Source organism: Symsagittifera roscoffensis, chromosome 8 (genome assembly GCF_963678635.1).
Source record: "Symsagittifera roscoffensis chromosome 8, txSymRosc1.1, whole genome shotgun sequence".
NCBI lineage: Eukaryota > Metazoa > Xenacoelomorpha > Acoela > Convolutidae > Symsagittifera > Symsagittifera roscoffensis.
In genome coordinates, this window is record NC_087069.1 from 8,691,051 (window position 1) to 8,716,479 (window position 25,429).

Here is a 25,429-nt window from a genome sequence, read left to right on the forward strand (position 1 = left end):
TAGATTCATTATAATAAAAATGCGTAACTTTGCAGTGGCCATGTTTTCAGCATTTTTAGCGTTCACTTTCAGCTGTGTTGTTTATCTTTCTGTTAATTATTACTTTGAATTAATACCTACTGCTGATGAGGTTCATCACAACTTCTGCCCATTACCAGATCCAAACTACGTACCCGTTGTGGGAATTCTGACCCAGGCAGGAATTGTCACATGTTGAATAGGATTCAGTTCACGTTTGAGTTTGTTTTGAACTAGTCCTTATGATCAGGCGCGGATCTACCCTTTTTGCTATGGTTTGGGGCTTCTCAAAGAAGTATCGAAAATGCCATCAGCTTTTTTTAGCGTCGACTAATTTTTTTTGTTTGAGTGCTCTCGAAAAATTAAACAGACCAATTTTTCAATAAGAAAACACGAGGTAAAAAAGCCGTTTTTGGGCAATTTGGGAAAGGTTGGAAGCAAAAATGTTGGAAGAAAAACTGAACTTTTCCAACATCTTCCAACTTTCTTCGAAAAACCGAAGAAGAAATTGTTCGAATCATGGAGTTGTCCACACATTGTCATGACGACTAATCATGCCATGAAAAGGATTTTGGTCCTTTCCCTCGTGGATTAATGGCCTTAAATAAAAAATAAGCATTTAGTCTTCATAATAAACCTTGTAAGATCACTCGTTACATCATAAAATTGATGCTTAAAAGGGGTGGGGGAAAAGAAGACAAAATTCATTGAAAGCTCAAAAAATGTAAAAATTAGTTTTAGTCACTACAATCGATTTTTTTATTACTTGTTTCCGAGTTAGGCTAGTTTAGCTAGCAACTTTTTTTTGCAATGAGCGCGAGTAGTTGGTCCAGTTTTAGAGTCTAAAAATGAAATGCGATTCATTTCTGATTTCATCTTCAGTCTCTTTCACACATGATTAAAACGTAAAACAGAAACAATTGTGAAATTACAGTCCCAAACGGTATTATATCGTGGCATTTGAAAAAAGTTGTTTTGACGATCTCTTTTGCATCATCAGAAGTTTTCTGAGGTTAATCTTCGCCCAGCAATCTTAAGCTAAAATTATTTTTAAAGAAAAGAATAAATGTTCCTCGAGAAATCAGATTGGGCTCTGTAAATAGCACCATTGATATTGCTTAAATTGCAACAAACATAGTCAACAAGTCTTTGCTTACTAGTTTAAATTTTTGTCCTCAGAAACTCCAAAATACTTAAAGTTATCTCTAACTGGGATTTTTGTTGCAGAAATAGTGATATCAGAAGCGTTTCCCTGCCAAAACCTTCCTCAAAAATTGTCCTGCCAAAGTTTCCAATAAGGCATTTCGAGGTATTAATTATGTGTTTATTGTCTCTGCCCCAGTTATTAACAGCCAAGAGATCACTAAGAAATTCCAAATTTTTAGTAAATTTTTTAAAGAAGATAAACTTAGTATATATTACTGACTATATACAAAACTTAGAGCCGGTCAATCAAAAATGGGTGTCAAAAAGAGTTTAAAAATGTGGAAAATGAATTGAATTCCTCGGTAAATGACATGCTCTTTCCTAAAAAAAGGCTCTTGGTTATGGTAAATAGTGATTTTATATCTCTCAATTTTTGTTTTTTTTTTCTTGAAGATTTTTGGTGCCATTTTCTCTACTGAAAGATGCTATCATTTACAGAAAAAAAACATATAAGAAAAGATATTTAGCTCTTTGAGGCTGAGAAAAAATAGAAAAAATTGTCGAAATCAAATTTGCTGGTGCTCTCGATAAGAAACAGTGTCCGTGTATGTTTACTGACACCTCCTTTTAACCTTTATGATTTTCCCCCTTTTTTGTGCAATTTTCAATTAAATTATACAACTAAAAAAATTTGATGCAATCTCGACCATTCCTGTAGCCCTTGATTAACAGGACAACATCTACGAGCCCAAAGGACAACAGAGTGGTCGTTACGTGTTATGGGCCACGTATGTGAAATGGATGGAACAAGCTGGTTTGAGAGTTGTACCTGTGTTGATGGACCAGTCAGATGACTATTACAGAGAGGTTTACAAGAGGGTTAATGGGCTGCTAATACCAGGGGGCAACGTCAGTATTGGTTAGTGAGAAGACCCCCTATTTCAGATTTTACCTTATACGCCCAAAATTGTAACTCTTAAAATATGATAGCAGAAAACAAAATGCTCAATTCTGATTGGTTGAAAATTTAAACAACAGAAGCGCATAGTTCGAGCAATCGTCCAGTTAGAACATGATGCGTTGTTAGGTTATTTTGGCGGAATAAGTAAAAAGACCCATATAGACTCCCTATTTGGGTCTCCTGCATGTAGTTCTTAAGCAGGGGCACAACAGCGGTTCGCCGTGATGAGCTGTACAGCTTGTATGTTGGTCCTATCCCTCGTGGATAAATGATCTTAAATATTTCCTTGCCACTTTTCTACTTACAAACAGGTTACCATAATTAGGATCATGCACTTAATTAGCGCCACTTGACTAGGCCTAAAGCTGGCCTTTTGATAACATTACATATCAGAGTAATGTAAATTGGCAGTTGTCTGTTGAATAATCTCTGATATGGAAACAATATATGTTAATATGGTTGAATATACTATATACTTTAGTTTCTTTTTCTAGTGAGTTAGGACCGAGTTGGTTAACTCATAGAGTAATTTCGGATAGGGTACACCGTCTGCTCGTCACGCTATCTTATTTTCGGCCGGATAGATTCGTGCAACTTCTTAGTCTAATACCGATCCTAATCTTACTCTTATACTATCTAGTCTCAGGTTGTTTAACTAGTCTCTGCTAGGCTCAATAGATCTAGGGTATACTGGTTTATTGCGGCTGCTGAAGTACTCGGGAGAGTCCAACTAATTTCTAAGTTAAATTCAAATCTCTCTGGTGCTGAAATTACAAGTAACTTCAGCACTTACAAATAAGTGGGTTGTTAGTTAGATGGATCATGATTGGTTAATATTAAATACTTTACATTGGTAAAATATCTAATTTATCCAATCATAAAATGTAGTTTAGATCAGGTTCCACCCATCCGGGTTTTACAGAGTTTTTTAGAATAGTTCTTCTGCAATTCGAAGGATGGATGATGGACGTTGGTGTTTGACGAACATCATATTTCTTCTGTTTCCTCTTTGTTAAAGAAGTTCCAGGAAGCTGGAGTTAGAGACATAAGACGTTGAGTCTTCTAGTGACAACGACTAAGTCTTTGCAACAAACTCAAATCTGATTTCAGAATGGTTGGCTATGTCAGGTTTTTCTGTTCTGCGTGGAGAACTTCTTTTGTGTCTGATCTAGTTTGGGAATGGCGTGGAGATTGTGCGTGGAGGGGATGCCTGGTTACTCGGATCTGTACGTATACTTGAACATCGAGGTGGTCATTGGTCTAGTTCAATGAAGTCCTTTTCTGCGAAGTCAAGTCGTACTCTAAATCCTTTGAGTTGTGATTGTGAGTGGCATATCGATTGTGGTTGGTCATTCTCTCTCGAGTGTAGTGGGGTCGTTTTGTCTTTAGATGTTCGTCCTTGGTGTTGTATTCTGATCTATGTATTGCATAATGTAATTTACATTTTATAAAACATTTATTAGTTTAATATTTTTTAATTATGATTTTAGTTAGTTGTTTTCACAAAAGCTTTTTGTTTTAGTTCGGTTATTTTGAAGAGTTACTCACACTTGAGTAGCTCTTATTAAAAATAGAGGTGTGGTCACAAAGCGTGGATGTAGCGCGGTGGGTTAGGCCGGCTATAGAGCATGCTCAGGACGTCCTTCCTGGTGGGTTAGGCCAGGAGTGGGAGTATGATTTCATGCGGTTTTTGTGAGGGGTCCTGTTATGTGACAACGTTTTATGTTGGGTTTGTTGTGAATTTTCTTATGTCTTGTTGGTTATGTCCTTTTTCCAAAAAGCAAATTGTTCGTGGTATGGGTTTGTCTTTCGACTTTTTTGTGTTTTATTATTTCTTTCTTAGACTTTATAATAGTCTTCAAAAGAATAAATTATCCAGTTTTAAACTGGGTTAATCCGGTTTGGGTACCGTTGGTTTCCTTTTCTTAGTCATGCTGTTATTCTATGATTTGTGGTATTTAGTAAGCTGCGTTGGTTAGTTTTGTTTAGTATATGATTCCTTTCCAACCGGGTTAAAGGAAAGTTTCAAACATGTTATTATATGTTAGAGTTGTTGAGTGTGAAAACTTGAAATTGAAATTCATTATTTTAAACAATTCTTCGTGGGCGAGCTGTGCGAGTGTGGATAGAATTTCTGTGCGAATGAATGAGAATATCAAAAGGTTAGTACTGCAATTGCATTTTATTAATTTACTGCATAGAATTTGGAAATTTACTGCTAGTTATGGGGGAATTTTAAGTTACAAATTATCATCATAATTAGATTTACTGCTTGTGGGGAAAATTTTAGAAATGAATTTACTGCATTGGTATTAAATTTATAAATTTATAAGTGTAAGAGAGTAATAGAATTTTTGAAATCTGTTTGATGAAATTTGCGATTTTTATTTGTCTTTTGTGGTTTTTGTAGGTGATTGTCGGATGAAGGCTAAAAATCTAAAGAAAACATGGGTAAAGTATGGTGAGTTTTTTAATATTTTAATTAGTTAGTAATATTCATTTAATTCATACTTACCTGTTAGTCGTCGGGGAAAAAACCGTGGGGGAACATGTCGTGAATTAGTTCTGAAGTTGTTAGTAGTTTAGCTAAGATGCGGATGATATTTTTAGTCTGAAGCAGTGGCCAAAGCAATTGAAGTGCCTTAATAGTGGTTAGTTCTTCAGTGCCAACTGCAAACTCATAAGGTGTGTTTTGGATTAGATTATATAATTTGTGATTGAATTTAGTGTTGTGGATGAATTCTAAAATTGGGATTTCTATAGGTTGTACAAACTCGTGCGGGATAAGGAAGGGTCGGGATTCTTCGGCGTTGAAGGTCTTGGTGATGGGACAGAAGATGTACATTTGGGTTATGGGATCATAATTGCGAAGAATACCATGAAGGTTAGTATCTTTAATGCAATATGTGAAATTTAGGAAAAATGGTGAAGTGTATTTGGAATTAATGAATTGAAAGCGATGGTGTGGTTGTCTAGAGGGTGTGTGTAGGTCAAAGTGATTTTGGATGAAGCGATAATAACTATATGTGTGGGTTTGTTTAGTGCGCAACATAATATCGTGTGAGCAGTGTAAATCTCTTTCGTGTGGTGCAAGGAAATGAAAGGTTAGTGAAAATATTTGGAAGCGTTCTTTAAAACTTTCGTATGCTTGTGTGTCTGTTAGTGCTTCTGAAATAATGTGATCAAACTTTCGGTCGAAGATGTTTAGTGTAAATATATATGGTGTCTTGATGAAAAATTTCTCGATAATTTGTGGGTTAGCGAAGCGATCGTCGTCTAAGAATTGATCTTGGTTAGCTCTGATGATGTTGTGATCATAGTATTCGAGTGTATATTCGTTAGCTCTAGGTGCAGTGTGTGTTTTTAGTGATTTTTTATATCCAACGTAAGTAAATTGTCTAGCGGTTAGTGGTGTAGTGAGTCGATATAGCATGTCCGTATTTCGCTCTATATCGATTTGAGTGTTAGATAAAGGTAAGCAAAGAGGGTTAGTAAAATGATAATATGAGGTCCAAGAGAGAGTGGGCATTAAAACGTAATCATCTACAAAGTTGCGTGTTTCGTTAGTGTCGTGGGGGGTGTTTAAGGTGTATTGTGGGAATGAGGGTAAGGTGATGGCTAAAAATTCTTTTGTGTTAGTATGCTTGGGGTGGTTGATGTATTCACGGGCTGTTCCTGGTTTTGCTGGGAAAGGATGGTTGGGGAACTTTCTTTTAAAAGTGCGGTAAGCTCTATTAGTATTGTGTGAAGATTCAGTTGATGTGGATGATGGTGCTAATGATTCAGTATAATTTGAAGAGGGTGTAGGGGTAGGGGGGTTGGATGAATTGATTGTGGAGGAGATTTGGTTTATTGTTGGGGTATGGAGGTGGTAGGGTTGTTGTTGGAGGGTAATAAAATTATCTAGCTCTGGGGAGATTCGGGGGGTGTCTGGAGAATGAGATGATTGGTCAGAATGGTATGAGGAGTAGGTTGGGGTAACTTGGGAAGCATAAGAGGGTGTGGGAGTGATTGGGTCAGGGTTATTGGATAATATGGGTTGAAAAGGGGGTTGAGAAAAATTAGAAGAGTTATTAAAATTATTGGATGGGGATGGTTCTGAGTCGGCAAATTCATCGGGTGTTTCAATATTCGGGTTATTGAGTTGTGAGATGGAATATAAAACTGAGATGTGTGAATTAGTGTCGGAATTCATGCCTGATGGTACATTACTGGATGGAAAATCGGGTGGCGGAAAAGCAAAAAGTGGTATTATTGGGATTGGAGAGGTAAGATTGGTTGGGTGGGAATTTGATCGGTGTAGTGATCCAAGTTGGCGGCTCATCGTGGGCTAAAAAAATGATTATTTTGAGATTGAAAAGCGGTGGTATGGGGTTGTTCAATAATTTGTTCATAAGTATTATCATCTTGTGACTGGTGTGTCATTATATGTTGGATGGGACTTTGTGATGTGGTGAGTCGAAAATTTGGATTATGTGTGATGGCTAAATTTCGAAAATTTCGTGGGACTAGGGATAGTGGATGGTTATTTGGTAGGGGTGGTAATTGTGGTGCCGTTGGCGTTATGTCTACATTGTTATGTTCTTCGTCGTATGTATTTTGTCGTGTTGCTATTTTTGTGTTATATTCTTTTATTTGTGCGTCTAAAAGAATTTTGTTTATAGATGTAGAAAAGATTCCAAAAAATCCTGCAAAGAGTATGCGTGCTACGCTTGCTTGTCTGTTTACTTGTGTGTGTATAGCACATGTGTTGTAGATTCCTTTTAAAAGTGAGAAAAGAAATCCAATAAAGTTAAACATTGCGTATAAAATAGTCAATTTTTCTAAGATGTAGTAGGGCCATCCTAGAAAATCGAGGATCTCATTTTTGAGTGTAACAAAGCTAAAAATGTTAATTGGTGATATATCTTGGGGACGGTATTTTTCACCGTTTAGATATATATAATCTTTAATGTCTTTAAAATATCCGCTATAGTCTTGCGTGTAGATATCGGCAAATCCTGCGGTTTCTGCAAGTTTGCGTAAATTTTGATCTATTGATTGTCTTTGTATAGTGTCCATTTGTGTTAATAATTCTTGGAATTGTTGTGTTCTAATGTGATGTTGAATATCTGATTTTGAATAGATTCCTATTGATTGTAAGTCTATATTTGGGTTTCGAGCAATAGCGCGAATGCTTTCTGGTGAAAATTTTTTGAGTGATTGCATTAATGTGGGATATGGAGTGAGAAGATAATATTTATTTTCATCAGGGTTTAGTTGTACTACATTGTGGCTGTTTTCTGATCCACATGGGACTGCGGTATCCCAGAAATAGGTTCTTCGTGAAAGTGTATCCACGAAATGTACTTTATTCTTATAAAAGATAGGGATTCTTTTATAACATCGTTTATCTTCAAAAACGTATAGTGGTGATACTTTTTTAGTACAAGTATAAAACCATAAGATGTTTCCTTCATAGTCTAAAAAATTTGATCTATTTCCAGATAATAAGTATCCTGCATAGGGTATTTTTAATACTGCTAGTGCAAGTGATTGTAATATTTGTGTTCGTTCTAATTCGCATAGTTGGTGTAGTGTTTCTAATTCGGAGAGTGACATTTCTTGAAAAATTCGGCTAATTGTATAATCTAGTTTCATATCTAAATGAATATCATAGTGGATATTACCGAAATATGTAGTATTCATTAGTGATAATTCTTGTAAGCGTGTGCTTCTGGTGTCATGGGGTTTTAGATGTCCACCAGGTTGTCCGTTGCTTTTTTCAAAATTAACTGGTATATAGGATGTTCCTTCGTTTGGAGGATGACCTGTGGCATATGGGTCAATTTTTACTTTTCCAGTGGTCATGTCGAATCCTTTTTCATATTCAACTAATATTTCAGAGTATTGTGTTCTGTGAAGTGGATTCCTGTATTTACATGCAAGTTCTGTTTCTTGATATATTTGAAAACGTGTCAATTTATTTTCTATAATGTCTATGTTTCTAAAATTAGAACTTAGTTTTCGTGATGGATGGACTTGTTCATATGGAATTGATTGTATAAAATATTTTTCGTGAAATTTTATCATACGAGCGTGTATTTTTGCTACTTGAAATGTTGTACATGTATCTTCGGGGAACCAAACAATGGTTGCTTGTGTTCTCGTTGTAGGGTCGCAATAACCTTGATCATTTTTACAAGGTAATCGGATTCCTTGATAGATCATTGTATTATCTGATAAATCTCGTGTTAGTTGTATTTTTTCGAGTTGTATTTTCCAATCGAAAAACATTATTTCTTGGTATCCTTTATTTTTTGTGTCTGCTTTGCAGTTTGATGGGTCATTTATACCAATGTGTGGTATCCAATGTTTATCGTGTAGGTCATAGGTTAATCGTCCGTGTGCGCCGTTATACGGGTATTTTTCGTCTAGTTTTATATGTCCTTGGTGTCTTTCAAGTTGTGATTGATGTACAGAGTCTGAAAAAACTTGAAAATTAACTAACTTTCTTGCGGAGTTTTTATTTTGTGTGATGTTTAGTCTAAGTAATTCACTTTTACAATCGTCGGGATTGAGATGTAAAAGACGTTCTATATTACTCTGATAGAATGATTCATGGTCAAGTCGGTTTTTGTTTCCGTTCGAGACTTGTGAACAATGTACTTTCTTTTCGGAAAATGTTGCTGTGAATTTATAACCTGTAACTGTTGTTGCTCGGGCTTTTGAATAGAGTGTTGCTATTACATCTGTGGTTTCTATAGCTTGTGGTTCTGTTTCACATTGTGATACTTGATTTATTGCATATTTATGTAGTGTTTTTTGTTCATTTTCTTCACAATCGTAATGTGTTACTAATAAATCTTGTGGTCCTGTACGAGGAGAAGGGTTTATGTTTTGATTTGAGATTACTAGAAAAAGGAGTTGGAGAAAAATTAATAATTTTAGAATATACATGTGTATGATAATCCTGAGTATGGATTATAAAATGTAATGTAGCCAATTGTGTTTTTGGTATATCTGTCGTATTTGTATATTACTTCAGTAGTTATAAACGGTGGTGGTAGTGATTGAGCTGTTATGTTAGGTGGGTTTAATGGGTAGGGATGTTGGGTAATATTGTTTAACTTAACTGTGATTTCAAACTTTAATTGTAAACTGTTTTGTTGGAGTATTTGAATATTGTGATCACGGATATCGTTGTGAATATCTTGGCGATATTGTAATCTATTAAGTGCCCAGTTATGAAGGCGGTTACTTTCTTGATGTTGTCCAAATAATGGTGGAGGTGCTGTAAATGTATTCCAATCTAGTCTTAAAGGAATATTTATTGATGATTGTTCTCGATATCTGGCGTCGAGATTATTTGGAAAATTTAAGTTAAAAGGTGGTGGTGAAATCTGGCTTATTGATGGTGTTGATGGTAGTGATAATGTTTCTGGTAGTGATGAGGATGTTGTTGTATCCGTAGAAATATCTATTGGATTATTGACTAAATTTAATTCACCTTGTGTAAATGAATGTGTTGTCCAATATGGTAGTCGTGATGCCTGGTTTGGGGGGTTAAAGGGATTTTCACGTATTTGTTCAGATGTTGGTGTTGAACCTAAGTAATCTGATGGTAGGCTTGAGGTGCTACGTTGTGAAAGAAGCGTAGGGGTTTCTGGTAATATACCAATGGGGTTTTCTGGAGTGTTTTGTGATGGTGATTGAGGTATATCAAAATGAACTCGGGGAGTTTGAAAATTTCTGTTTCGTCGAGGATGTATAATTTGTCTATCTATTTCGACTGTATTTTGGTTTTGACTAGGATTTCTTATTCTACTTAGTTCTTGTGGTAGTGTTGGGTATAGGTTATATGTTGGTTCGCTTAGAGGTGCTTGTCGTTGAACTGGTTCTAGTGGTTCTGATAAACGAGCATGTCGTTCTTCAAAAGTGTATGGATTGTCTTGAAAAGAAATTCGTGTAGATGTTTGAGGATTTTGAGTAATTGAAGGTGGTGTTTGGTTATCTTGGGATGATGTCGGTGAAGACTGACTTTGTGACTGTTGGGTAGCAATTTTTGATGGATTTTTGAATTGTTACTTTAGTGGGAAGGTTTATGTTTATTATAATATTCTTCTAAAAAAAGAATTAGGAGGATTGTTGCTAGGGCAAATGTGAAGATTGCTTTCTTTATACATTTACATATGGTCAAAATGAGGGATGATAAAAATGTTATGAAAATTACAAACAATAAAAAAATATCAGTTCTACTGAAAATTGTTCGTATCATTTAGACAAGTTGTATAAATCGTACCTGTGGATATAATCAAGGGTTTTGGAAAGTTGGAGGAATAGTTCGAGTATAGTGTAGAAAATTAAAAAAATGTTACAAAAAATGATTAGGATTATTAGAAAAGATTCAAGTATATCAAAAAGAAATATTATAAAGGTTTCAAGTATTGTAAAAAAATGTTTAAGATTTATGAGTATTTGAGTAACTGATTGAGAGAAGAGCATTTAAGAAATGATCTCTCGGTCGAATATTTTTTGCTGTTTGAGGCGATTTTCTAGTGTGGTCGGATTATTTATTAGTTTTTTGACAAGTGGGTTGAGTTTTGTAAAAAATTGTTGGGGGCAATTTTCATGGTGATCGGGAGGTCGTCTTTTTCTTTATTTTTGTTTGTCAAATGATCCGGGGTATGGTGAGATATTTATACTTTAGGCTAATTAAAATGTTCATTTTGTTACTTTAGGCTAAGTTAACAAATTTGTTTTGGGGGTATTCGTGGTCTGAGTTGGGGAAATATTGTTGATCTTTGGGTTATTAGATAAGGGAGGGGTACGGTATTATGGTGATATTTATTTTAGTTGTCAAGTTGGAGTGGTTTGCTTATTTTTGACCTGGAGGTCGTAAAGTTATAGTTATAGATGTGCCTGGAGTTCTATATGATTCGTCTAATTGGTCTTAGTTTGAGTTAGAGAAAGTGACGGATTGGATGAATCCTATTGGTCTATTTTGAACTAGAATTATTGTGTACTTGTCAGCATGTTATTTTGAAAAATGTAAATGAAAAATGTTTCGGAGGTTTCAAGATAGTGAAGTATAATGTTAAAATTACTTTTGAAATTCCACTTTCTTTAAAATTTTAGATTGGGGGATGAATATTTTATAGTTTTTACGTGGTTGATTTCGGAGTCTTGTTGTTTTTCTATTTTCTGATTTGTCGATTTGTTCTTGGGGTATTATTTGTTCGGTCATTTTTCTATTTTTTCTTTGTTTTGGGGATTCTTTATGGTTTTGTGTATTGTTTTTGGTGGCGGTTGGTTTTGTGTTTTGATTTTCGGTGGGGTTATCATTTTGTTCTGTGTTTTTCAGATGTGGTTCATTTTGAATTATTTTTAATCCTGTGAAAGAATATAATTGAGTTAATTCGCGGAGTGCGTATTCTTTTGGGTAATAAGGTAATAGGTTGTTTCGATGTTGAACGATTTCTTTTTTGTTTGAGTCGGTAATTTTATATGTGACATCAGTGGGTTTTGCAATTATTTGGTATGGTCCTTTTCGAAGGGGTTGTAATTTTTTAGAAATTCCTTTTTGAGTATTAAAATTAGGTATTAAAACAAATGTTCCAATTTTTAATTCGGAGGCTGGTGTAAAACGTGAATTGATTTGTTCATTAATGTTTTGTCTTTGTAATAACTTTTTTGTTATTTTTTGATAAATTTCATTGTGTTTTTTATCTCTATTTAGAATCCATTCGGTGTGTGTACCGGAGGCTAGTTTAAGAATTTGTGGGTGATGAAAATGATCTTCATCGTGTGTATGTAAAGGTAGGTTATAACAAATTGAGTCTTTATTTGGTTGACAATAACCTTGTGCGTTTTTATGAGAATTTGCTGTAAACATTATTGGTTTGCGTGGCTTTTGGTTAAAAACCATTTCGTATGGTGACATTCCTAAAGTTGTCGTAATTTGTGAATTATATGCTAAGGGAAATAATTTTACATCTGCTGACCATTCGGTATATTTTGTATCATTTCCGTTGATGATACATCTAAGATATTCTTGTAATGAACGGTTCATACCTTCGACTAAGCCGTTTGTCCAAGGTGCATGAGATGTACGTGGTTTGTGTTTAATGTTATATAAATGACATAGTGTGATAATTTCATTATTTATGAATTCTGTACCGTTGTCTGTGACTAAAATTTCTGGTAGTCCGAATTTTGCTATCCAGTGTTCATAGAGTGTTGTGTAAGCGTAATAAGCGTTACAATGTGGTACTGGGTTAAGTGCTATATAATGTGTAAATGCGTCAACAATTACCATAATGTAGGAGTTTCCTTCGGATGAGGGTGAAATTGGTCCTTTAGTATCAAATGAGATACGATGGTTAAAGTACAAGCTTTGTCCTTTAAAATCTTGTTTTTGTGCTATTTGTTTTTGATTTGGGTAAGGTTTATTTAGTTGACATACTATACAATCATTGCATAGTACTTTTATCCAAATTGGTGCATTTGGGAAGTAAAAATTTTGTATAAAATTTGAATATGTTTTTTCTGATCCAGAGTGTCCTTTAATATTTTGTGTATGTGAAATATTAAAAGCTATAAGAATCATACTTAAAGGGAGACATGGAACTGTAGATTCATTCAGGTTATACTCCAAAAGGTCTGTATTTTCGTTAATTGTTGTGTTGTTAAATTTGCGAAAGTATCGGAGGAGTGTTTTGTTTCCTAGAATGGTTGGATCTGCCTTGACAGGTTTAGTTTTATATTTGTGCCATGATTTTAGTTGTCTAATTATCGGGTCAAGATTTTGATATTGTTTCAGTGTTGAAATCGTAATCGTTTCTGTTGGAGGGAGAAAAATGTTTTCAATTTCGAATTTAGATAAGGGTATTGTATCAAGTGGGTCGTGAAGGTCAAAAACTTGATTTATTGTGTATTTTGAATCATTTGTTTGTGGTCCTGATAAATTTATTTTATCAGTTAAATCTTCTTTTTCAATTAGTGGAAAATGGTCTTTTTTAGGCGGGTGTTGTTTTGTTCGTTTTTGTTGGGTGTTATTTTTTATCCATTGAGAATGTGGGATTGGTTTGAAAGTTGATGTTCCAAGTAGATCAACTTCATAATGATTATTTTGACAATCTAGATAAAGTGGGAAATGTTGTAAATTATTTATTTGTGATTGTTCAATATCAGTTTTTACTGCATATTTGCATTCCAATCGGGGTGATGTTTCGTTTTCTGCAAGGTAGAATTTTATGTTTTTGGGTATTTCAACTGTTGTTTTTCGTGTAAGTAATTCAGGTGGTGTATTTCGACTTAATGTGTCTGGTAATGCAAGATTTTTTCCTGCAGTCCAAACTATATGTAAGTTTGGAAATTTCATTAGAATTAGTTGAAATCTGTAAACTCGGTGGTTTGGGTTAGATTTTTGTGTAAAGAGAAAGATGATTGGTTTATGGTCTGTGAAAAGAACTGTTGGATGTTTTGATCCAAGTATCAGAAATTCATATTCTGTCAGTGTATATATTATGGCTGTACATTCTCTCATTAGAGTTGAGAGTCGTAGCTCTGCTTGAGTGAATAATCGAGAATTTGCTGATATGAGGTTCATTTTATTTGTACCATTATGTGATTGTAATAGTGCTGCACCGATGCCAAAGTTCGAAGCATCGCACATTGCATAAAATGGTTGATTTGAATCTGGAATTGTGTTTGAAATTTGTTCAGTTAAAAGTTTCTTTATTTCTTCAAATCGTGTTTGATGTTCTGTGTTCCATTCAAAATTATTTTGTTGTCTAAGGATGTTATAAAATGGTCGTAGATATAATTGCATTTTATAAACATATTTACTTAAAAAGTTTAACATTCCAAGAAATTCTTGGATTTTCTTTTTATTTGTTGGTGGTTGAAGTTTTTGAATAGCGTCAATGCGTGATTTCAATGGAGTGATTGTTTTTCTTTCTATATTATGTCCTAAGAATTTAACTCTTGTCAAAAAGAAGTGTGATTTATCGGGGGCGGCCTTCAGATTTTCGTTCTGAAGTATTTGGTGATATTTTTCTAAAACATTGAACATCTCGTCTTTTGTTTGTGATTGCATAAAAACATCGTCTAAATAGGTGATTGCGTTTTTCTTGAGTATTAGTGGTCTAAAAATTTTGCTCATAAAAGCTGAAAATGCTGCTGGTCCTATGGATATTCCATAGAATAAGCGGTTGAATTCATATTGTTGGTTTCCGATAACAAATTGTGTTAAACGTCGTGATTGTTCATCTACTGGCATTTGATTGTATGCACTATTCATATCGGCGGTTGTAAAGTATTTGCCGTTTATTTTTGTTAAAATAACTTGTATTGGTTCAATGGGCCAATTACATTTTGATTCATCTATAAGTGAATTGAGGTATCTAGCATCGAGAACGATTTTTAATGATTCTCCTTTAGCTAGAATGATAACGGGGTTGATAAATGTGTTCCCTTTTGGTTGTTCTTCTTTATTAACTGGTGATATAATGTTGTATTGTTCTAAAATATCGAGTAATCTGTTCACTTTATCATGTAAGTGAATTGGTACTTTACTTGCTCTCTGTTTTTTGAAAACTGCGTCTGGTTTTAACGGGAGATGTAGTGATGAACTGATTTTTCCAACATCGAATTTTGATGTTGCATAGACTGATGAATATTTAATTAGCTGTTTGGCTAACTTTTCGAATTCGTCTTGTGTTATTTGTGAATGTTGGAAATTAAACATTGTTAAAAATTTCTGTTGGTCCTCTGTGTAGTTACTTATGTTGAATGTAGGTTTGAAATATGGAGTTTTTGTGAAATAATCCGTATTTCTGTTTTCGTTACTTATTATATTATTTATAGATAATTCTTCATTAAGAATTGTAGATTGGCAAATATCTAGTAATTGGAGTATATTATTTACGCGATAGGCTTTTTCGTGTATTGGTGATATTGTAGCGTTGGTTTCACAATATCCTAAAAGTCCTAAAGGTAATGTTACTTGGTAAGGTGTGTTGTTATAGACATGTAAGGAAATGATATCGGAATTCGAATTTTTCAAATATTTTATGGATGAGATTGTGATTTTGAAAAATTTGTGAATGGGTTTGAATTCAAATTCTGACATATAAAATTTTTGTTTGTTTTGTTCTTTATCATATTGGTGAACTTGTTTGATTGAAAAATTATAGATATTTCCTGATAGTGGTTTTAGGTGTTTTCTTTGTTGGTTAAATATCGGGTAGAATTTTGAAAAGAATGGTGGTTGTTTATTTAATCTTTGAAAAAATGTTAAGGATGTTTCTTTTGTTTTTGTATATTTATCTTTGATTAATATTTTACTATTTAGTATGTTAATTGTTGGTATATACTTCGAAATAAATGGTATTCCAATGATATTATATTTAATATCAGTGATATGGAATATTTGTTTAAATGGCTTATTTAAAATTTTGCTTTGCTCCATTGTTCTGGTGGGGAGGAGAAATAATTGGATTTTTCCGTAGTTTATCAATGTTGATCCTTGTGCTGTTGCTAGTTTGCTGGAGGTTTCAAGAGGTGTTAGCTTTGGGTGTAAAGTTTTTATTTCATTCCATGTGGGGATGTTTATTATGTTTGATTCTGCTCCTGAATCAATTAAAAAATCTATTTCAAGGTCTGGTGGTTGAAATTCTTTATTTCTTGGGCTTTCTAAGAGAAATGGTATTGTCCAAATTTTTTCTTTGGGTTGTTCTTTTTGTATATTTTGATAAATGTGGTTTGTATTCAAGCATTTTGTTTTGGTATTTTTATTGGTTTGATTTGTAGTGTTAATCTCATTTGTTTCTTGCGTCGTTGGTGTGGAATTTATGGGTGTAGTGTAATAATTTTGAAGAAATTCTGATTGATTTTCATATATGTGTGATGAAAAAGGTTGTTCATATATGACAGATTCATAGTCATTTTCGACTTTTATCATATTGATAGAAAGAGTGTTTTCAGTATCACTTTCTGAATCTGATGATGTACAGTTTATTTGATTGAGTTGTAACGTATCAGTTACTGTGTCATCAATACCTGGAGGGTCTGATGTTGTTTCTGGATTAGATTGTACTTGATTGATTTGTCTTTGATGTTTAGGTGTACTACTTCTGTGGCGATTATTAGAATTTTATAGTTATTATTATTCCGGTGTGGTGATTGGGAATAATTTCTATAACGATTATTATAACTTGAGTGTCGATTTTGTGAATTATTTCGCGATCTGTTTTGGTAATTATTGTTTGGTCTGTTATAGTTCGATCTATTATATGAGTTATTCCTTGATTGATTGTTCGGGTAATTCTGGTTTCGGTTGTTTGAATAACTTCTATTTCGATTATAGGAGTAGTTTCTATTCCTATTGTATGATGAATTTCGTGATTGGTTGTTTGGATAGTAGTTATTTCTTGATTGGGAATTAGATCTAGAAACAAATCGTTGTGTATTTGAATTTGATCTGGAGTAGTTATTTCGACTATTTGGTCTATTGTAGTGATTTTGTGATGAATTATTCGTGTTTCTTCGTTCTGGTGATCTTCCTCTATAACTTGAGTTATATGGTGATTGATTTCTTGTATAATTTGTATTGTTCGGGAGTGGTTTTCCTGAACTGTTGTTGCTGTAGACTGTTTTGTTCGGTAGATTTTGATCTTTTTTCATGTATTGATAGAATGATTTATTTGGTTCTTTATATTTTTGAGGTTTATTTTGATTGTCTTGCTGTTTTTGTCTACATTCGGAAATACTATGTCCGTATCGTCGGCAATAATTACACCATTTTTTGAAAGATGGTTTGCCTTTAAAGTTTGGGTTCTTTTCGTAAATATTGAGTATTTCAGTGATTTTTTCAACGAGGTCTGTCTCTGATTCCTGTATATTATTAATATTAGTGGGAGTCGTTTCAATTCTGTTAACGTATTGTAATTTCAGATTTTCCGTTTCTTCTAGTTTCATCGTGATTTCTGCTTGTTCTAATTTGTCTACTAGTTTTCGAAAATCTAAATCGGGTTCTCGAATTGAAGAAGGATGGGATGCTCTCTTTTTTATTGCTATTTTCCTTAATTGTGGTGTTAAGGTCATCATTAAGATTTCTGTCATCTTTGTGTTTTTATAGTCATGTGTATTTAATGAATATGCTTTTCGAACTAGTGTTTCGATTCGTACTGCTATTTGCTTGATGGTTTCGTTTGGTAATCTGCGAATTTCATTACATAAAACTCTTTGTTGTTGTTTGTTTCTTTCGGAGTCAAACATTTTTGAAAATTCCTGTGTAAACCTTTTCCAGTTTGATTTTATTTCTAGAGGTAGTACTGAAAACCATTTTTGGGCTGCGCCATCTAAGGTTGTTTGTATTAACGCTGTGCGTCGATGTATCCAATTTTGATGTAGTGGCGTATTAATTGGTTCAGGTCCAATATTTAAAATCAGGTTTGCTGTTACTGCATTTAAATAATCTTCTACAGAGTATTCAGGGTCTGTTCCTGTGAAAACCATTAAAGGTTTGTTTGATGTTATTGATGATCCACCCATAAGGTATGGATTCATTGTCATTTGTAATGATTCTGCTGCATTTGGCATTTGAGAAAAATTTGAAAGTTGGTTTCTTGTTATTTCATGTTGTTGGAGATAATATGGGAGTGGTATTTCATTTTGCATTTGTGATGGTTGATACGAGTGTGCAGTCATTGGATTTTGTTGTTGAATTGGTTGAAAAGATTGTGTATTAATTAGATTTTGTTGTTGAATTGGTTGTTGATGTTGTGCATCTATTGGTTGTGGAGAGAAATTTCTATGATTTGTACGTGTTCTCTGTATTCCTTGTCTACGATATTCTTGAGTATTTGGTGCAAATATATCTGGTTGTAAGAAATCATCATCTGAGGATAAATAATCCATCTGATAAGATGTCTGTTTTTTATTTTTATTTTGTTGAAAAAATGGGTAATTTTCACTATGATCCTGTGGAGGATTTGTTTGGAAATTTATTGAATTAGGTTGGGTCATTGGGTTATCCCAATTTCGAGATCTTGTATATTGGTTAAAATTTCTTTGTGGTTGGTTATATGTTTTTGATGGATGTGTATAATTATAATTATGGTCTGCAAAGTTGTTTCTAGTGAATGTTTTGCGTGTTTTTGATGGTATTGTCATGGGTCTGTATGTTTGGTAATCCATATGTGAATATTTAGGAGCAACCGAAGGTTTAACGGTTGATTGTAAGGTTACCTGTGTTTGTGAAGGATTTGTATTTCTTGGTGTTGTTAAATTTGGGCGTATTGGTGAAATACTTTGTTGTGTAGTTGTTGTGTGTACAATTTCTTCATTTATGAAGTGTGATGGTGTCTGGATATCTTGTTGAGTAAGATTCCTAGTTCCATTGAGGTTTTCATTATGTATGACTGTAGAGTTTAAACTATTATTTTGTGTATCGGGCAAAAATGTATTTTAGTTTAATGGTGTTGCATCAATGGTGAGTGGTATTACTTTTACATAATCTCTTATGTAAGATATCGTACTTATTGCTTGACTTGAAATTGATTGTGGGAAGCTTATAAATGCGGGATGAGACCATTCGGGGTCCCAAACATAATCTGATTGTTCTGTGATAGCGGTATCATCGTTCGAGTTTTGGGGTCTAAAATTTTTTCTTGCTTGTGCAATTAAATCAATATTGTGTGTGAAATAATCTATTATGAACCATGCCAAAATTTTTTGTAGATCGTGTTTTGTATGTTGTGAAACGTCGTCTTTCGTGAATTTTTCTTTAATGATGTTTAAATAACTAGAGAGTAGTGTGATTTCATGTCGTACTCTTAAATGTTTAGATGTTTCTGTCGGTGAGACATTTGTTATTGGGATTTCGTTTTCTAATATCGAAATATAACTATATATTATTGCGAAAACTTCATTGGTGAATATGGAGTTTGCTCTTTGTGAGTTATGATATTGGATGCTTTTTATATATTCTGAAAAAACTTTTGAAAATTCTAAATCAAGATCGTCTGTTTGAATTGTATATTTTCTATTATTATGGTTTGGTGAGCTGAATTCTATGGAGTAGATTCCATACTGTTGTGTTATGTTGCATATATCTTTTAAGTAGTGGTCTATGATTTGTCTTTTGATTTTTACATCTGGGAACTCTGTTTTACATGGACTGATTCCGGGTTCAAATAAATTTAATAGTAAATTTTTGCAAAATATATGCTGTCCTCTATCAGTGGTTGCATCTACTATAAAAGGAAAGATTTCATCATCATCTGGACTTTCTTCACCTGGGGTGTGCGTTGAGCTCATTTTTTCGTTCGATGACTGTTAATATGTAATTATTAATGTGTCGAATTGGTTGATTCCAATTGTATAAATGTACTGGTTTGTGTTTATACTGCTTTTTTATTCTTCTTTTTCCTCTTTTTGATGAATTTGAAGTTGTTTCTGAGTCAGAAAAATATAATTGATCGTGAAGTGGGCAATTTTTATCTATTGATTCTTTTAGTTTGTAAAGTTCGTCTAAACTGTTGGTTTCTGATTCTGAAAATGCGTTTCGATTTTTTGAAAATCTTTTTCGTGTTATTTGTCTTTGTTTCGTTATTATTTTTCTTTTTAGTGTTTGTCGTTTTGTTCGAATGTATCCAACTGTTTGTGTATGAGGCGTGATTACAAGGTCGTATTTTTTGTTATCTATTTCACCATTGTGTAAAACGATTGTTTGTTTATTTCCTAGGTTTTTAAATGACATAAGGTTTAGGATGACGGATGCAAAAGGTTGTTAAATGGTTTCTATTTTCTTAAACTGTTAGTTCTTACGATTTTTTGGTTAGCTTAACCTGGGTCTGTTTGTTCAGGGTTGGAGAGAAAAGTATATCGATTCCGAAGAATGATTTTTTACTTTCTCGTGGCTAGTATAAGTTAAGGTGTTAACTTACTTAATCTTACTTAGGGGTAGTGATTGTGTTCAAGGGTTGGAGAATAGTAAATCGATCCACAAGGTTCAGGTATAATTAGAACGCGAGTAGTTCGTTAGATACTATTTTAAACTTACTAAGTCTAAGATTTATCCTGGGTCTGTTAAGAGGGGGGGTCAAGTGAAGGATGAATAACCGAAGTTCTTCACTGTTTATCCTAATTTGAATGATTAGTTTTGTTTAAAAATTTCTATTAGTCTTAGGTCTTTAGAAAGGGTTGGGTAGTGAATCGACGTTTGAGGTCGTTAGACACTAATTAAGTGGGTGGGGGAGAACAAAGTTGTTCTGTTTGATCCAAGGATAAGCCTTGATGATCAAATTTGAAATTTAATTAAGTAGAAAATGATTTAAGATCCAAGGATAAGCCTTGATGATCTGGTTTTAAAATTAAGTGAATTTAAGTTTTAATAAATTTTTAAATGTGTGTAAAGGAAAGATTTAGTGTTTTGATGATATTAGTAGGTTTATGATTGCTGTTATGTTTTAGGTGATGGAGCTGGAACAACAGGATGATTTATGATTACTAACCATTTATTGTCATGCTACTAATTTTTATTTTTTATTTTTCAATAAATATTTTTCAAACATGTTTTGTATATTACTGCAGAGTTTTAGGAAAACGATCTTAGATCTTTTTATCAATCGTTATTGTATATTAATAATTTTGTTTAGCGCCTGAAATGATTTTGAAGATTAACTTCAAGGTTTTATGTTTGCAAATGAAAATCTAAATTCATTGCCAGTAGTATTCTAAATATAAAAGTTTGTTCTGGTTTTTGCCTAACTATCATATAGCTATATGGCAAGTTTCTACTTTGTCGTATGTCGTCTCTGGTTCGAGGTCTTCTTCCAATTCCGGGTAGTTCTGTTATGGTTCGGAATATTGGCTCTGATCTATTGAGTCGTAGAGACATTTCGATTAAATTATTGTCGTATAACATTTTGTAAATGTTTTTGTCTAATTTCTAATCTATTTTGGTTAATTCTAAGCTATTAAGGTCTTGTTCGAGACTTATGGTCGCACCAGATGAGTTAGGACCGAGTTGGTTAACTCATAGAGTAATTTCGGATAGGGTACACCGTCTGCTCGTCACGCTATCTTATTTTCGGCCGGATAGATTCGTGCAACTTCTTAGTCTAATACCGATCCTAATCTTACTCTTATACTATCTAGTCTCAGGTTGTTTAACTAGTCTCTGCTAGGCTCAATAGATCTAGGGTATACTGGTTTATTGCGGCTGCTGAAGTACTCGGGAGAGTCCAACTAATTTCTAAGTTAAATTCAAATCTCTCTGGTGCTGAAATTACAAGTAACTTCAGCACTTACAAATAAGTGGGTTGTTAGTTAGATGGATCATGATTGGTTAATATTAAATACTTTACATTGGTAAAATATCTAATTTATCCAATCATAAAATGTAGTTTAGATCAGGTTCCACTAGGTCAGCTTCAAAATAGGTTTTTGTTGAATAACTCAATTGCTGAAGTAGTAAAGGAATTGTAATTTTGCTATTTTCACTTGCGAAAAACATCCAAAAATATGGCACAAAATTTTTGCATCGCTGAGTTTCTTGCTATTTGCTTTATTTACGCGAAGTTATATTATCTATTTATTTTAAATAGTTGTTTTTGAACTACTTGTTTCGTGTTGTTTTGCCATTTATTGTACTTCTGAAACAAAGTTGAGTTTTCATTAATAGAAGTGTGAACACAATATTCTACAAACAGTAGAAAAAAACCTTAAAGCCATTCCTCACCCATTTTTTCCATAGCGTGTCTTCATTCATGGCAAACATAATGATTTAAACACTTTTGAATCTTAAAAAATTTTCTCCGAGAGAAAGGACCAATATACCAGGTATTTACCTCTCTACGGAGAATTTTTGTTGTGCCCGGTCTAAAAATTTTTACAAATTTTTTCGCCCTCCCCACAAGTAAAAGCCACAATTTGATGTCGGCCCCCCAGCGCCAACCTTTTGAGGGAGAGGCTGATAATGTGACCTCTTCATAATCAGTCATTATGTTTTAAGAGTCAATGAACGAAGTGAAGACCCTTGTATAGGTCTTAATATGTTTTTAAGTTTTTTTCAGCAAAAGTCTCAGAATTTGTTCAAGCTTTAGTTTAGTTCACTTTCCTGCTAAAATGAAGGCAGATTTCGTGCAAGGAAGGCTAACAGCAGTTGTAAAAGTCCGGAAAATGTGATCGAATTCTAGTTTTGAGCATAAATTTCAATTTATATTTCCCAGCAAGGAAACAAAACTTTCATGTTTTGATCCAGTGTTCTCAAATTGGGTTATCAGAAAGTGCCCATCATAAATTGTTTTTTTATATTCAAAGAGTTTTAAGGATATATATTCGAAGAATATACTTGCATTTATTGGCTTCTCTTAAACTCGAAAGCTGTAATTTATGTAAAAAAAAATAGTCAGTTTTTTTGGTTTCCTTGCGTTCATTGACTCTTTTCCAACAGCCTGTTGGCTTCGTTTTGATAATACAAATCGGAGGCATAGCAGCATGCATTACTGCCTATGCATTCGTCAAACCCTCAATATTGTAAAGACCACAATTTGTTCAAGCTCGATTTTGATTTGGCGCTCCGGTATTGTGGGGTCGTTGCATTGTGGCGATCTGTTAGTGATGCTATGCTGTCCAGCAATCATGTGATTGCTGGTTCAACTCGCGCGAGCGCTGTTGTTTTCAAGGTGAGCGCTTGCAAATAAGTCATCGCTTAATTGGTGCTGAACATATATACGGTCTTGTCAACTTAGATAAGTAACCTTCGGATTAGGTCTCCGGGTTAGAACAACAAAAATTTAACCACAAACTTTAATGCTATCAAAATACACACAATGAGGCTTATTTTTTCCGTAATTTATCAAAAACACTTTCTGGTGTAACTGCCTTTAATGAATAGTTTCCCATATACCGTCTATTTGTCATGTTTTTTCATTTAGCTTGATGATTTGGTGCAAGTCAAGAGTCCATGGATGCTTCTACTTCTATTCTTTTTGCCTTAGTCTTCATCAATCTGGATATTGCAATCGTGGGTTTGCGGTGCTTCTTAATTGGAAGTTACTGAGTCCTATGCCCAATAACTTTATCTGAGATTAACCTTAACATTTATAGCTTTGGCATAGTATTGTGATTTGTTAATTAGAACTTTGTTTTTTTTTATAATAGATTTAGAATAGAGTTGTAGATGCAAAATTCAAAAAACTAGACGCGAGAAAATTAACAGAGATGGAATTAACTGATGGAACTTTATAAGCGGATATTATTTTCAAAATTGACAAATATCCAGTTTTTCGTAAAACGGATTGCATTCGCGATTTGGGGTCATTTTCCTAGATGAGCTAATCGAACCAAAGTGAACCTGGGTTTGTGTTTGAATCTCAGTTTGAGCAATTTTTTTTTAAAAAGATCATTTTTGCGCTGTATAATCGAAAAAGATGCAGATCGAATTGAAATAACTGTTATACCAAGTAGACCAAGTTATGATTTTTCATCATAACATTTAATTTGCATTCAATTTGTTAACATTTAATTCCCGAAAGCGTTATGTCGGTGGGCTGTTAATTTCAACCCATTTACACATTCTTCATTTTGCTTAATTCTAGGAGTTGGCGACAGTTTCTATGACACTGCAAACTTATTTGTCAAATGGTCGCAGAAGGATTTCCATGAAACAGGAAAAATGTTCCCAATCTTCGGAATTTGTCTCGGATTTCAAGCACTTCTTCGTATTTTCAACCACGGAATAGACCCTCTTACAACGACTAACGGAACCCAAGACGTGTCGATGATTTTAAATTTCACTAAAACGGCAAAATCATCTGCATTATTTTCAGAAATGCCAATTTGGATGTATGAACATCTTCAAAACAAAAACAGTACAGCTAATTTTCACGTAAATTCCACACTTGTTGGAACCTACGAAGAATCGAAGCTACTCAAAGATGCGTTTAATATCCTTTCGACAAATATGGACATTAACGGGCAAGAGTTTTTGTCCACGATAGAGCACAAAAATATGCCCATATATGGTATTCAATGGCATGTAGAAGCAAATCAGTTTCGTCTTCCACCCAGCGATAAAATCGATCATTCAATTGAATCTGTTAAAGTTATGCAATTTATTTCTAATTTTTTCGCAGAGGAAATGAAAAAATCATGCAACGTTTACGCTTCTGAGGAATTCATGAAGAATCAAATTTGGAACTACAAACTCACAAATAATCAAACACAGAATCTACAAGAATTTTATTTCGATTAAAATCTTTAATTTAGATATTTCAAAATATTTTTCAATCATCTCAAAATAAATATCTTTGACTGTTTGTTTTTCTAAGAAGTTCGGAACAACTATAGAAATAATTCGACTCATCTCAATGGAATTTCATCTTGGCTAATGAATAAATATTCGCTAATTTAGCCTCATTGCACAGTGCTGATTTAAATTATCCGGACGAAAAGTATAAAACTTGACACTTAAAACTCGTTAATCTCCAATTGGGTTGACGTTACGTGAAAATTAGCGGCCACAAAGCTTGCATAGAATTTCATCAGTCATTTTTTACGGCGAACGTCGTTGAAAAAAATTGGGAATTTAATTTTACCTCACAAACGGATTTTTTTTTTTGAGTTTTTATTCTGAAAAAAAATATGAGGAAAACACCAAGTCCACTACTTACATAACTGCGTCAGTATCAGCCTCTTACGTAGTCCATCCAAATTTTAAAAAGAAAAAAGCTCCAAAAAAATTTGAAAAATTTAAGAACTATTTTAAAAATAAATTTTTGTCTTAAATGGTATAAAAGTTGCATTTTTTGGCTATCAAACAATAATTATTCATTTCATATAATAAGAAGGAATTTGTTTTTTTTTCTAAAATTCTCAAAAAGAAGGCTCTTATGAGCTTTGTTAGTTGTTGAACCAGTAGTTTTAGCTTAATTTTTGATTGATTAAAAATAGAGCCAAAAGTAATTCATTTTAGAAGTGCAATTTAAAGCCGAATTTTCACCAAACAAATTTCAATACGAGAGTTCTGTTAGAATTCAAAACAATATTGGGCTCGTCATTTTTTCATCGAATTACAATCCAATTTGAGAGAAAAGCGTTTTAAATTTCAAGGTTTTTTACCGCTTAGGTTGCTCAAGGTTACTAATTTCCCCCAATAATTTGGCAATCACTATACATTTTGTCTGCTATTGTTGTTTGGGTGATAGTTCTGACTAAGGACCCCCAGCTAATACACCCAGTTTCCAAGGGTTTTGGGGAGGTTGCTAATTTGGTCCATTATATCATCAAAATTTATTCAGCCGAACACATTAA

General features: G+C 33.6%; 2 protein-coding genes across 4 annotated transcripts in view; both read left to right on the forward strand.

Annotated features, from left to right (window-relative positions):
• Window positions 1-24,398, forward strand: LOC134853179 (gamma-glutamyl hydrolase-like). 2 transcript variants are annotated; one of them, XM_063869137.1, is made up of 3 exons: window positions 1-196; window positions 1,897-2,083; window positions 23,716-24,398. In XM_063869137.1, exons 1-3 carry the CDS (start codon window positions 20-22, stop codon window positions 24,369-24,371), a joined length of 1,020 nt encoding a protein of 339 aa, XP_063725207.1. In that variant the 5' UTR covers window positions 1-19; the 3' UTR covers window positions 24,372-24,398. The 2 variants fall into 2 exon arrangements, with proteins under 2 accessions (XP_063725207.1, XP_063725208.1); XM_063869138.1 differs by lacking the exon at window positions 23,716-24,398 and adding an exon at window positions 20,585-20,638.
• LOC134853121 (inhibitor of growth protein 3-like) overlaps window positions 1-25,429 on the forward strand; it is a 446,221-nt gene that overhangs the window by 190,620 nt on the left and 230,172 nt on the right. The gene's annotated exons all lie outside the window — the stretch shown is intronic.

What these genes read in the sequence shown, in the direction of transcription:
- LOC134853179 (XM_063869137.1), top strand. Translation starts at nt 20, where the DNA reads ATGCGTAACTTTGCAGTGGCCATGTTTTCAGCATTTTTAGCGTTCACT. An exon ending in TTGTGGGAATTCTGACCCAG is followed by an intron (nt 197 to 1,896) that starts GCAGGAATTGTC and finishes CTTGATTAACAG; the next exon opens with GACAACATCTACGAGCCCAA. An exon ending in AGGGGGCAACGTCAGTATTG is followed by an intron (nt 2,084 to 23,715) that starts GTTAGTGAGAAG and finishes GCTTAATTCTAG; the next exon opens with GAGTTGGCGACAGTTTCTAT.